General features: G+C 53.1%; 1 protein-coding gene across 1 annotated transcript; it reads left to right on the plus strand.

Moving 5' to 3' along the window:
* The first annotated feature begins 2,941 nt into the window (after nt 1–2,941).
* On the plus strand, nt 2,942–14,279 carry wfikkn2a (info WAP, follistatin/kazal, immunoglobulin, kunitz and netrin domain containing 2a). The gene is made up of 2 exons (XM_038778018.1): nt 2,942–3,540; nt 12,716–14,279. The coding sequence occupies exons 1-2, from the start codon at nt 3,343–3,345 to the stop codon at nt 14,225–14,227; spliced, it is 1,710 nt and encodes a 569-aa protein (XP_038633946.1). The 5' UTR covers nt 2,942–3,342; the 3' UTR covers nt 14,228–14,279.
* The last annotated feature ends 312 nt before the right edge of the window (nt 14,280–14,591 follow it).

The raw sequence follows: 14,591 nt of genomic DNA on the forward strand, positions 1-14,591 counted from the left end.
CTGTACCCCAGTGAGAGTCAGTGTGTGTGGGACCTGTACCCCAGTGAGAGTCAGTGTGTGTGGAACTGTATCCCAGTGAAAATCAGTGTGTGTGGAACTGTACCCCAGTGAGAGTCAGTGTGTGTGGAACCCGTTCCCCAGTGAGAGTCAGTGTGTGTGAAACTGTATCCCAGTGAGAGTCAGTGTGTGGAGCTGTATCCCAGTGAGAGTCATTGTGTGTGGAACTGTACCCCAGAGAGAGTCAGTGTGTGTGGAACTGTACCCCAGAGAGAGTCAGTGTGTGTGGAACTGTACCCCAGTGAGAGTCAGTGTGTGTGGAACTGTATCCCAGTGAGAGTCAGTGTGTGTGGAACTGTATCCCAGTGAGAGTCAGTGTGTGTGGGGCCCGTACCCCAGTGAGAGTCAGTGTGTGTGGGACCCGTACCCCAGTGAGAGTCAGTGTGTGTGGAACTGTATCCCTGTGAGAGTCAGTGTGTGGGACCCGTACCCAGTGAGAGTCAGTGTGTGTGGAACTGTATCCCAGTGAGAGTCAGTATGTGTGGAACTGTATCCCAGTGAGAGTCAGTGTGTGTGGAACTGTATCCCAGTGAGAGTCAGTGTGTGTGGAACTGTACCCCAGTGAGAGTCAGTGTGTGTGGGACCCGTACCCCAGTGAGAGTCAGTGTGTGTGGGACCCGTACCCCAGTGAGAGTCAGTGTGTGTGGAACCCGTTCCCCAGTGAGAGTCAGTGTGTGTGGGACCCGTACCCCAGTGAGAGTCAGTGTGTGTGGAACTGTATCCCAGTGAGAGTTAGTGTGTGTGTGACCCGTACCCCAGTGAGAGTCAGTGTGTGTGGAACTGTACCCCAGTGAGAGTCAGTGTGTGTGGGCCAGTACCCCAGTGAGAGTCAGTGTGTGTGGAACTGTACCCCAGTGAGAGTCCGTGTGTGTGGAACCCGTTCCCCAGTGAGAGTCAGTGTGTGTGGAACCCGTTCCCCAGTGAGAGTCAGTGTGTGTGGGTCCTGTACCCCAGTGAGATTGTGTGTGTGGGACCCATACCCCAGTGAGAGTCAGTGTGTGTGGAACTGTACCCCAGTGAGAGTCAGTGTGTGTGGGACCCGTACCCCAGTGAGAGTCAGTGTGTGTGGGACCCGTACCCCAGTGAGAGTCAGTGTGTGTGGAACCCGTTCCCCAGTGAGAGTCAGTGTGTGTGGGACCCGTACCCCAGTGAGAGTCAGTGTGTGTGGAACTGTATCCCAGTGAGAGTTAGTGTGTGTGTGACCCGTACCCCAGTGAGAGTCAGTGTGTGTGGAACTGTACCCCAGTGAGAGTCAGTGTGTGTGGGCCAGTACCCCAGTGAGAGTCAGTGTGTGTGGAACTGTATTCCAGTGAGAGTCAGTGTGTGTGGGTCCCGTACCCCAGTGAGAGTCAGTGTGTGTGGGTCCCGTACCCCAGTGAGAGTCAGTGTGTGTGGAAATGTTCCCCAGTGAGAATCAGTGTGTGTGGGACCCGTACCCCAGTGAGAGTCAGTGTGTGTGGGACCCGTACCCCAGTGAGAGTCAGTGTGTGTGGGACCCGTACCCCAGTGAGAGTCAGTGTGTGTGGAACTGTATCCCAGTGAGAGTCAGTGTGTGTGGAACTGTACCCCAGTGAGAGTCAGTGTGTGTGGGACCCGTACCCCAGTGAGAGTCAGTGTGTGTGGAACTGTATCCCAGTGAAAATCAGTGTGTGTGGAACTGTACCCCAGTGAGAGTCAGTGTGTGTGGAACCCGTTCCCCAGTGAGAGTCAGTGTGTGTGAAACTGTATCCCAGTGAGAGTCAGTGTGTGGAGCTGTATCCCAGTGAGAGTCATTGTGTGTGGAACTGTACCCCAGAGAGAGTCAGTGTGTGTGGAACTGTACCCCAGAGAGAGTCAGTGTGTGTGGAACTGTACCCCAGTGAGAGTCAGTGTGTGTGGAACTGTATCCCAGTGAGAGTCAGTGTGTGTGGAACTGTATCCCAGTGAGAGTCAGTGTGTGTGGGACCCGTACCCCAGTGAGAGTCAGTGTGTGTGGGACCCGTACCCCAGTGAGAGTCAGTGTGTGTGGGACCCGTACCCCAGTGAGAGTCAGTGTGTGTGGGACCCGTACCCCAGTGAGAGTCAGTGTGTGTGGGACCCGTACCCCAGTGAGAGTCAGTGTGTGTGGAACTGTATCCCAGTGAGAGTCAGTGTGTGTGGAACTGTATCCCAGTGAGAGTCAGTGTGTGTGGGGCCCGTACCCCAGTGAGAGTCAGTGTGTGTGGGACCCGTACCCCAGTGAGAGTCAGTGTGTGTGGAACTGTATCCCTGTGAGAGTCAGTGTGTGGGACCCGTACCCAGTGAGAGTCAGTGTGTGTGGAACTGTATCCCAGTGAGAGTCAGTATGTGTGGAACTGTATCCCAGTGAGAGTCAGTGTGTGTGGAACTGTATCCCAGTGAGAGTCAGTGTGTGTGGAACTGTATCCCAGTGTGTTCTTGAGCAATATGAATAAAATAGTGAAAGTTAATGGGATAGTGAGAATGATTCGGATTGTGGTTTAACTGGACATGTTATCCTTTACAATCCCACAATCCGGCTTTTTGTGTCCTGGTTGTATTAATTAAACAATTCCTGTTATTAACTCTTCTTTGATTCAGACCAAGATGGAACTTGTTTTCTAATTCTTGCAGGAATGTGTGTTTTTGAACAATGTGGAGAAGAATCCCTGTGGAAAGCTGCTGGAGTTCAGTTACACGTGCAGAGATGACCTGTCATTACAGTGTGGTACTGGGGTTGAGTTGTGTGAGGGAAGGTGGTACTGTGTGAAGTGTAGGGCTACCCCCCCCCCCCCTCCCCTCCTGATAGAGTCCCAGCTTTACACAGACACGTGCTCAAACTCTTTCAACTATTTCCAAGTTTTGCAGCACCAATTTGTTACTGTCACCAAGAGGCTGTGACTGTGTCGGTCAGTGAGAATGTCAACCTTCACCCAGACTGATTCCCCAGGCGGCAGCATATAAATAGGGCAGAGGGATAGGAAATCTCATTAACTATTCGCTTTTCGACAAAAATCACGAGGAGCTGAAACTCAATAATCCTGTGTGGTCAGAGTGAGGGGAGCCTTGAGGTTGTAGAGAGAGGCAGAGAGAGAGCTGAACAGGTAGTGACAGGGAGAGAGCAAAACACTGAGTTAAACTGATAGTGAGGGGGAGAGAGAAAGGACAGAGGGATAGTGAGAGAGGAAGAGAGAATTGCAAGAGGAAGAGAGAAGGATAGTGGCAGAAAGCGAGAGAGAGCATTGATGAGAAATCAGAAGTGTTCTTCCGATTATTGATTGAGGTTTAAACACAGCAGCAGCTCCCATCATGAGGTGGATTGTGTTGACTGGGAGGATATGGATGTCGCTGGCACCAGTTCTGTTCGCCCTCCTTCCTTTACCTATTGAGAATGTGGCAGTGTCACGGATCAAGTACTCCCATCCTGGGATCTGTCCCAATGAGATGACACCCAGCCTGTGGGTTGATGCACAGAGCACCTGCTCCCGGGAATGTGAGACAGACCAGGTAACTCGGCTCCAAATGATTTTATTTCATTCCCAAACTGGAGAGGATTCTATTGTTAATGTCTGACATACTTGGGTTGGAACCACAGCATGGCACACAGAAATCTTCCTTTCTGTCGGTTTATTAATGGAGGGAACCCATTCTAAACAATTCCATTTGCATTCCGGATATATTCCCAGTTGTCCGATTCTCCTTTTGAGGGGGGGGGGGGGGGGTCTGTGTGTTGGAGGTGGGGGAATAATCTTTGAGAATATTTCTTCCCAGCCCATTCCCTGATCCAGGAAGTTCATTCCCTTCCCAGATTCCCATCACCTTTGCCTTCTGTGTTTTAGGAATGAATGCCCTGGATTGGAAAGATTTCATGATGTAGAGGTTTCCAGGATAAGGAGAAGTTGCCTTTTCTGCTCCCTATGTTGTATCTGATTGAAGATTCTGGGGGTTTTCTGAACAGTTTTACCCAGTACTTTCTGCTGCTCATCAATTGCGAATTTCGGTTGAATGTTTCAGGGACCCCTGTCAAATCCCTCATAATATCAGGATGAACCTGCATCTTAGCGACAGGACACACTCCCAAACTGGCTTTCCTGTCATCTTCAACCCCCCACCCCCCCACCCCCCACCCCCCTCGCTCTCTCGGGGTGATAATTGCAGCAATTTTACTGCAGAGTTCACTCGATTGTCGATGAGTAGCAGAAAACTAACAGCAGGTCGGCAGAGTAAATCACAGCTCTGAGAGTCAAACACTTACCTGGTCCGCGAGTCAGGGCAAGAGCTACTGCCGAAGGGAGAGATGTGACAACTGTGCAAAGAGGGACTTTGGCGTTGCCCAGGCTTCAGAATTAGAAACACTGATGTTTCTGATCTGCATTGATAACTTCTCTCAGGGCACGGGCAAAAGTTCGCCACTGCCAGATGCTACAAAACTGGGGAGTGCAGCAAACTTTACAGGGAGACCGTGATAATCTTCAAGAGGGCAGATGGAATGCACGGCAGAATAAATTCAGTGGATATAATGGGGAGGTCATACCTTTTAGGGAGAAGAATGAGCTGAGTCAAGACAACTTGAATGGTACAAGATTAGAGGGGGTTCAAGAACAAGAGAGACCAGAGTGTGTGAACAAATCCAGAAGAGATTCAGGACAGGTTAACAAAGTAACTGGACTTTATAAAGAGAGGCCAGGATGCAGGAAGGGGCTGATCTGTATAACTGACTAGTTTGCCTGCAGCTAGAATTTTGTGTTTAATTCTGAGAAGGGTAACAAGGAAAACCGAGCAGAGTGTACAGAAGCGGTTTATCACAATGGTTCGGGAATGGGAGATGGTGTTAGCTGGATAACGGAGAAACTGGAGTATCTCTTACAGAGAAAGCTAAGACGAGAGACTTGGGTTGGCACGATGGCACAGTGGTTAGCACTGTTGTCTCACAGCGCTGAGGACCCGGGTTCGATCTCGGCTCTGGGTCACTGTCCGTGTGGAGTTTGAAAATGAAATGAAATGAAAATCGCTTATTGTCACGAGTAGGCTTCAAATGAAGTTACTGTGAAAAGCCCCTAGTCGCCACATTCCGGCGCCTGTTCGGGGAGGCTGTTACGGGAATGTTTGCACATTCTCCCCGTGTTTGTGTGGACCTCACCCCCACAACCCAAAGATATGCTGGGTAGGTGGATTGGCCACGCTAAATTGCCCCTTAATTGGAAAAAAAAATTGGGTACTCAAAATTTACATAAAAAAGAGGAGACATGATAGAAGGGGTTATAAACAGGAAAGGTTTAGAATGAGTAAATAAAGAACAACTGTTTCCAATGGCTAAACAGTTAGAGGGCACAGATTGAAGATGCAGAGGCATCATGAGAAAAAACATTGTTACACAGCGAGTGGCTAGGATCTGGAATGTTCTGTCTGAGAGAATGAGAGCCAGATTCACACAGCGAGTGGCTAGGATCCGGAATGTACTGTCTGTGAGTGTGGTGGAGGCAGATTCACACAGCGAGTGGTTAGGATCTGGAATGTTCTGTCTGAGAGAATGAGAGCCAGATTCGCACAGCGAGTGGTTAGGATCTGGAATGTTCTGTCTGAGAGAATGAGAGCCAGATTCGCACAGCGAGTGGTTAGGATCTGGAATGTACTGTCTGTGAGTGTGGTGGAGGCAGATTCACACAGCGAGTGGTTAGGATCCGGAATTTACTGTCTGAGAGTGTGGTGGAGGCAGATTCGCACAGCAAGTGGTTAGGATACGGAATGCACTGTCTGTGAGTGTGGTGGAGGCAGATTCACACAGCGAGTGGTTAGGATCCGGAATTTACTGTCTGAGAGTGTGGTGGAGGCAGATTCACACAGCGAGTGGTTAGGATACGGAATGTACTGTCTGCGAGTGTGGTGGAGACAGATTCACACAGTGAGTGGTTAGGATACGGAATGTACTGACTGTGAGTATGGTGGAGACAGATTCACACAGTGAGTGGTTAGGATCTGGAATGTACTGTCTGTGAGTATGGTGGAGACAGATTCACACAGTGAGTGGTTAGGATTTGGAATGTACTGTCTGTGAGTATGAGAGGCAGATTCACACAGTGAGTGGTTAGGATCTGGAATGCACTGTCTGTGAGTGTGGTGGAGACAGATTCACACAGTGAGTGGTTAGGATCTGGAATGTTCTGTCTGAGAGAATGAGAGGCAGATTCGCACAGCGAGTGGTTAGGATCTGGAATGTACTGTCTGTGAGTGTGGTGGAGGCAGATTCACACAGCGAGTGGTTAGGATCCGGAATGTACTGTCTGCGAGTGTGGTGGAGACAGATTCACACAGCGAGTGGTTAGGATCTGGAATGTACTGTCTGCGAGTGTGGTGGAGACAGATTCACACAGCGAGTGGTTAGGATCCGGAATGTTCTGTCTGAGAGTGTGGTGGAGGCAGATTCACACAGCGAGTGGCTAGGATCTGGAATGTACTGTCTGTGAGTGTGGTGGAGGCAGATTCACACAGCGAGTGGCTAGGATCCAGAATTTACTGTCTGAGAATGTGGTGGAGGCAGATTCACACAGCGAGTGGTTAGGATCTGGAATGTACTGTCTGTGAGTATGGTGGAGACAGATTCACACAGCGAGTGGTTAGGATCTGGAATGTACTGTCTGTGAGTGTGGTGGAGACAGATTCACACAGCGAGTGGTTAGGATCTGGAATGTACTGTCTGTGAGTGTGCTGGAGGCAGATTCACACAGCGAGTGGTTAGGATCTGGAATGTACTGTCTGTGAGTGTGGTGGAGACAGATTCACACAGCGAGTGGTTAGGATTTGGAATGTACTGTCTGTGAGTGTGGTGGAGGCAGATTCACACAGCGAGTTGTTAGGATTTAAAATGTTCTGTCTGAGAGAATGAGAGGCAGATTCGCACAGCGAGTGGTTAGGATCTGGAATGTACTGTCTGTGAGTGTGGTGGAGACAGATTCACACAGCGAGTGGTTAGCATCTGGAATTTACTGTCTGTGAGTGTGGTGGAGACAGATTCACACAGCGAGTGGTTAGGATACGGAATGTACTGACTGTGAGTGTGGTGGAGACAGATTCACACAGCGAGTGGTTAGGATCTGGAATGTACTGTTGTGAGTGTGGTGGAGACAGATTCACACAGCGAGTGATTAGCATCTGGAATGTACTGACTGTGAGTGTGGTGGAGACAGATTCACACAGCGAGTGGTTAGGATCTGGAATGTACTGTCTGTGAGTATGGTGGAGGCAGATTCACACAGCAAGTGGTTAGGATCCGGAATTTACTGTCTGTGAGTGTGGTGGAGGCAGATTCACACAGCGAGTGGCTAGGATCCGGAATGTTCTGTCTGAGAGTGTGGTGGAGGCAGATTCACACAGCGAGTGGTTAGGATCTGGAATGTACTGTCTGTGAGTGTGGTGGAGACAGATTCACACAGTGAGTGGTTAGGATCTGGAATGTTCTGTCTGAGAGAATGAGAGGCAGATTCGCACCACGAGTGGTTAGGATCTGGAATGTACTGTCTGTGAGTGTGGTGGAGACAGGTTCACACAGCGAGTGATTAGCATCTGGAATGTACTGTCTGTGAGTATGGTGGAGACAGATTCACACAGTGAGTGGTTAGGATCCGGAATGTACTGTCTGAGAGTGTGGTGGAGACAGATTCACACAGCGAGTGGTTAGGATCTGGAATGCAATGTCTGTGAGTGTGGTGAAGACAGATTCACACAGCGCGTGGTTAGGATCTGGAATGTACTGTCTGTGAGTGTGGTGAAGACAGATTCACACAGCGAGTGGTTAGGATCTGGAATGCAATGTCTGTGAGTGTGGTGGAGACAGATTCACACAGCGAGTGGTTAGGATCTGGAATGCAATGTCTGTGAGTGTGGTGAAGACAGATTCACACAGCGAGTGGTTAGGATCTGGAATGTACTGTCTGTGAGTATGGTGGAGACAGATTCACACAGCGAGTGGTTAGGATCTGGAATGTACTGTCTGTGAGTGTGGTGGAGACAGATTCACACAGCGAGTGGTTAGGATCTGGAATGTACTGTCTGTGAGTGTGGTGGAGACAGATTCACACAGCGAGTGATTAGGATCCGGAATGTACTGTCTGTGAGTGTGGTGGAGGCAGGATTTGGAATGTACTGTCTGAGAGTGTGGTGGAGACAGATTCACACAGCGGGTGGTTAGGATCTGGAATGTTCTGTCTGAGAGTGTGGTGGAGACAGATTCACACAGCGGGTGGTTAGGACCTGGAATGTATTGTCTGAGAGTGAAGAGGGAGCGCAGCACGGTCAGAGGGTCAGTACTGAGGGAGTGCCACACTGCACTGTCAGAGGGTCAGTACTGAGGGAGTTCTGCATGGTCAGAGGGTCAGTACTGAGGGAGTGGCGCACTGTCAGAGGGTCAGTACTGAGGGAGTGCTGCACTGTCAGAGGGTCAGTACTGAGGAAGTACCGCACTGTCAGAGGGTCAGTACTGAGGGAGTGCTGCACTGTCAGAAGGTCAGTACTGAGGGAGTGCTGCACTGTCAGAGGGTCAGTACTGAGGGAGTTCTGCACGGTCAGAGGGTCAGTACTGAGGGAGTGCTGCACTGTCAGAGGGTCAGTACTGAGAGAGTGCCGTACTGTCAGAGGGTCAGTACTGAGGGAGTGCTGCACTGTCAGAGGGTCAGTACTGAGGGAATGCTGCACTGTCAGAGGGTCAGTACTGAGGGAGTGCTGCACTGTCAGAGGGTCAGTACTGAGAGAGTGCCGTACTGTCAGAGGGTCAGTACTGAGGGAGTACTGCACTGTCAGAGGTTCAGTACTGAGGGAGTGCTGCACTGTCAGAGGGTCAGTACTGAGGGAGTGCTGCACTGTCAGAGGGTCAGTACTGAGGGAATGCTGCACTGTCAGAGGGTCAGTACTGAGGAAGTGCTGCACTGTCAGTGGGTCAGTACTGAGGGAGTGCTGCACTGTCAGAGGGTCAGTACTGAGGGAGTGCCGCACTGTCAGAGGATCAGTACTGAGGGAGTGCCGCACTGTCTGAGGGTCAGTACTGAGGGAGTGCTGCACTGTCAGAGGGTCAGTACTGAGGGAGTGCTGCACTGTCAGAGGGTCAGTACTGAGGGAGTGCCGCACTGTCAGAGGGTCAGTACTGAGGGAGTGCCGCACTGTCAGAGGGTCAGTACTGAGGGAGTGCTGCACTGTCAGAGGGTCAGTACTGAGGGAGTGCCGCACTGTCAGAGGGTCAGTACTGAGGGAGTGCCGCACTGTCAGAGGCTCAGTACTGAGGGAGTGCCGCACTGTCAGAGGGTCAGTACTGAGGGAGTGCTGCACTGTCAGAAGGTCAGTACTGAGGGAGTGCCGCACTGTCAGAGGGTCAGTACTGAGGGAGAGCTACACTGTCAGAGGGTCAGTACTGAGGGAGCGCTGCACTGTCAGAGGGTCAGTACTGAGGGAGTGCCGCACTGTCAGAGGGTCAGTACTGAGGGCGTGCCGCACTGTCAGAGGGTCAGTACTGAGGGAGTGCTGCACTGTCAGAGGGTCAGTACTGAGGGAGTGCCGCACTGTCAGAGGGTCAGTACTGAGGGAGTGCCGCACTGTGGGAGGGTCAGTACTGAGGGAGTGCCGCACTGTCAGAGGGTCAGTACTGAGGGAGTGCCGCACTGTCAGAGGGTCAGTACTGAGGGAGTGCCGCGCTGTCAGAGGGTCAGTACTGATGGAGTGCTGCACTGTCAGAGGGTCAGTACTGAGGGAGGGCCGCACTGTCAGAGGGTCAGTACTGAGGGAGTGCTGCACTGTCAGAGGGTCAGTACTGAGGGAGTGCCGCACTGTCAGAGGGGCAGTACTGAGGGAGTGCCGCACTGTCAGAGGGTCAGTACTGAAGGAGTGCTGCACTGTCAGAGGGTCAATACTGAGGTAGTGCTGCACTGTCAGAGGGTCAGTACTGAGGGAGTGCTGCACTGTCAGAGGGTCAGTACTGAGGGAGTGCTGCACTGTCAGAGGGTCAGTACTGAGGGAGTGCTGCACTGTCAGAGGGTCAGTTTAGATCCAATCTCAGGGAGTTCTGAGAAATAACCTCCTGATGGGTTGATTTTTCACCATCAAATGGGATACAGAAATATTGTGCTGCCTGTTTCTGTTGAAACAAGGGGCGAAATTCTCCAACCCCACGCAGGGTCGGAGAATCGGCCGGCAGCGGCGTTAATCCCGCTCCCGCCGGGTTTTTTATTCTCTGACCGGCCAAAAACCGGCGTTGTGCAAATCCCGCCGGCAGCCTCTGAAAACAGCTGGCGCCGGCGGGATTTCATTATATTTTTGTTTCAACAAATCTCCGGCCCGTGGCCACGTCGGCGAAAAACAGAGTAGCTTTAAAACGGCGTCAACCATCATCAATGGTTGACGCCGTTCAGTGTCGAGGGGGGGGGGGGGGGGGGTTGCGGCGTTGGGGGGGGTTTGCGGCGTTGGGGGGGTTGCGGCGTTGTTGGGGGGGTTGCGGCGTTGTTGGGGGGGTTTGCGGCATTGGGGGGGGTTGCGGCATTGGGGGGGGTTGCGGCATTGGGGGGGGTTGCGGCATTGGGGGGGGTTGCGGCGTTGGGGGGGGTTGCGGCATTGGGGGGGGTTGCGGCATTGGGGGGGGTTGCGGCGTTGGGGGGGGTTGCGGCATTGGGGGGGGTTGCGGCGTTGGGGGGGTTGCGGCGTTGGGGGGGTTGCGGCATTGGGGGGGGGTTGCGGCGTTGGGGGGGGTTGCGGCATTGGGGGGGGTTGCGGCGTTGGGGGGGTTGCGGCGTTGGGGGGGGTTGCGGCGTTGGGGGGGGTTGCGGCGTTGGGGGGGTTGCGGCGTTGGGGGGGGTTGCGGCGTTGGGGGGGATTGCGGCGTTGGGGGGGGTTGCGGCGTTGGGGGGGGGTTGCGGCGTTGGGGGGGGTTGCGGCGTTGGGGGGGGTTGCGGCATGGGGGGGTTGCGGCGTTGGGGGGGTTGCGGCGTGGGGGGGTTGCGGCGTTGGGGGGGTTGCGGCGTTGTTGGGGGGGTTGCGGCATTGTTGGGGGGGGGTTGCGGCGTTGAGAGGGGGGTAGAGGTGGTGGGAAGGGGGGTAGGGGTGGTGGGGAGGGGGGTAGGGGCGTTGGAGGGGGTAGGGGTGGTGGGGGGGTTTGGGGGCAGCGGCGTGCAGAGAGGGGGGGCGACGGATGCCCGGGGCCAACGCACCATCGCCCACCCCTCTGTACGCCGCTGCCCCCTACCCCAACCACCACCCCTACCTCCCTCCAACGCCGCCCCCCCATCTCTCCCAACGCCGCAAACCCCCCCATCAACGCCGCAAACCCCCCCTCAACGCCGCAACCCCCCCCTCTCAACGCCGCAACCCCCCCTCTCAACGCCGCAAAACCCCCCCTCAACGCCGCAACCCCCCCCCTCTCAACGCCGCAACCCCCCTCTCTCAACGCCGCAACCCCCCCCCTCTCAACGCCGGTACCCACACCCCCCTCCCCCTCCCTCTGAAGGCCGGTACCCACACACCCCCCTCTCTCCTCCTCCCCCCCTTTCTCTCCTCCTCCCCCCTTCCTTCCTCCTCCCCCCCTTCCTTCGTCCTCCCCCCCTCCTTCCTCCGTTAGTGGGTGGGGGGGTGCGCCGTTGAGAGAGGGGGGGTACCGGCGTTGAGGGGGGGTTGCGGCGTTGAGAGCGTGGGGGGTGGTGTTGGAGGGGGTTAGGGGTGGTGGGGAGGGGGGTAGGGGTGGTGAGGGGAGGGGGTTGGGGTAGGGGCAGCGGCGTGCAGAGGGGGGGCGACGGTGCGTTGGCCCTGGGCATCCGTCGCCCCCCCTCCTCTGCACGCCGCTGCCCCTACCCCAACCCCCCCCTCACCACCCATACCCCCTTCACCACCCCTACCCCCCTCCAACGCCGTCCCCAACCCCCTCCAACGCTGCCCCCCTCTCTCAATTCAACGCCGCAAACCCCCCCCCCTCTCCTCTCAACTCAATGCCGCAACCCCGCCCCCCCAAATGCCGGTCTGTCTCTCTCTCTCTCCCCCCCCCCCCCTCTCTCTCCTCCCCCCCCCCCCCCCCCCCCCCCCCCCCCCCCCAAAATGACGGTCTGTCTCTCTCCTCCTCCCTCCCCCCCCCCCCCAAAATGCCGGTCTGTCTCTCTCCTCCTCCTCACCCCCCCCCCAAAACGCCGGGTCTGTCTCCCCCCCCCCCAACAACGCCGGGTCTCGCCACTTCCGCAGCTGGTGAAATTGACGCCTATCGCGTCAGTCAGCTGCTGGCCCCTCCGGGAACGGAGAATAGCCGCCTAAAAGAAGGCCCCCACGCTGGAGTCATCCACACCAATTATGCTCGCCGGAAATCGGCGTTACGACGGTCTGCGGAGAATTTCGCCCTGACTCTATTGTGCAGTATTCGTGTGGGTGAGGAACAGACTAATCTCTGAGTTCTGTCTCATGTTTAAAACTGTTTTTACACCTCAATACCAGAATAGAATAATGCTGGGGCTGGTATACCCGTCCAACAAGGGGTCCTTGACAACAGGCTAAAGGGGCTAGAGGATAATCTCACATTTCCAAGATATGTGACTCTAATTCTGTCTGATTTACATTCCTGCAATCACCTTGGGATGTCTTTCCTACATTCCAGGCACCATTTCAATGCAAGTTGTTGTTGAAAGCTTCCTGTTTTATTGAAAACTTTTTTATCTTTTCATTCCCTCAGGATTGTGAAACGTTTGAGAAGTGTTGCCCTAACGTGTGTGGATTGAAGAGCTGTGTTGCCGCCAGGTACATGGCTATTAAAGGAAGAAAGGGACCAGTTGGGATGCCCAGAGGAGCCACTTGTGACCGCTTCATGTGTGTCCAGCAGGGCTCCGAATGTGATATCTGGGATGGACAACCCGTGTGCAAATGCAAGGACAGGTGTGAGAAGGAACCGCACTTCACCTGTGCCTCCGATGGGCTGACCTACTATAACAAGTGCTATATGGATGCTGAGGCATGCACCAAGGGAATCACACTGACTGTGGTCACCTGCACCCATCAGGTCACCTGGCCACACACTAGCCCCATGCCCCTGCAGACCACTTCCCACCCCACAACTGCTGACTCACTCACCACCTCCCAGGATGTGCTGCCCCCTGCCCTGCTCTCCAATCCTGTGCATCAGTCCACATATGTGGGAGGTACAGTCAGTTTCCTCTGTGATGTCAGTGGAAGACCCAGACCTGAGATCACATGGGAGAAGGAGCTGGATGGGAGAGAGAACATCATCATGAGACCCAATCACGTCAACGGAAATGTGGTTGTTACCAACATTGGGCAGCTGGTAATTTACAACGCTCAACTACAAGATGTTGGGATCTACACTTGCACAGCCAGGAATCCCGGAGGCTTCCTAAGGGCAAACTTCCCCCTATCAGTGATCAAGAGGGAAGATCTGATGAGGCAAAACTCTGAAAACACAACTCAGATCCCAGCCACCGAGTGTTTGAAACAGCCTGACCGAGAGACCTGTGGCGAGCAGCAAATCAGGTGGTATTATGACTCCAAGAAAAACAACTGCTTCACCTTTAATTATGGGCGCTGTGATGGGAACATGAACCACTTTGAAACCTATGAGGCTTGTATGTCAACCTGCATGAACGAACCTGTCAACATCTGCAATCTGCCAGCTTTGCAGGGTCCCTGTAAAGTGTGGGACCCACGGTGGGCTTATAACAGCCTGATGAAGCAGTGTCAGAGTTTCATCTATGGAGGCTGTGGTGGGAATGAAAACAACTTTGAAAGCAGAGAGACCTGCGAGGAAATCTGCCCTTATCCAAGGAGCCAGCAATGCAAAGTCTGCAAACCACGCTTCAAGATAGTGACCAGCTACTGCAAGAGTGACTACGTGATAGTTGGACGCATAACTGAATTGACAGAAGAGACAGATTCTGGCCGAGCATTGTTTACTGTGGATAGAGTCCTGAAGGATGAAAAGATGGGACTTCAGTTCTTTGGCAGTGAGGTCCTGGAGATCACTCTGTTAAACATGGACTGGAATTGCCCATGTCCCAATATGACCACAGAAGATGATCCTCTGATTGTTATGGGGGACGTCCACAATGGAATGGCTGTACTCCAGCCCCACAGTTTTGTGAGGACTGTGAATGAGAAACGGATCAAGAAACTGTTTGAGGTCAAGGATAAGAAAACCTGTGACCTTCTGAGGGAACTGACAGGACTTCAATAGGCTGCTATTGATCGATAGGTTATTGGTCAGTATATGTGCAGAGGTCCTTGCAGAAAAAAAGATACATTTATGAAAAGCTTTTTGGAAAAAGATCTCACTTTAGACAAACTAATTAAATAAGCACTTAACTTGCTAGATTTTTAACGGCTTGCGAGATGTCTAAGTAAAATCTTTGATGATTGATAAGATCATTTCTTAATGATGGGCCTTTGTGATGACATAATGAGCCCTCTGTGGTGTTAGGACAGTAGCAATTTATTACTCTGTTTGTTTAAAGGTCCATGAATTCTGATGATTCCCCCAATATTCTGGATATAATAACGGGAGATACTTGTATACTTATTGCTGTCTCTTAGTTGTATCT

This window comes from Scyliorhinus canicula, chromosome 18 (assembly GCF_902713615.1).
Source record: "Scyliorhinus canicula chromosome 18, sScyCan1.1, whole genome shotgun sequence".
Taxonomy (NCBI): domain Eukaryota; kingdom Metazoa; phylum Chordata; class Chondrichthyes; order Carcharhiniformes; family Scyliorhinidae; genus Scyliorhinus; species Scyliorhinus canicula.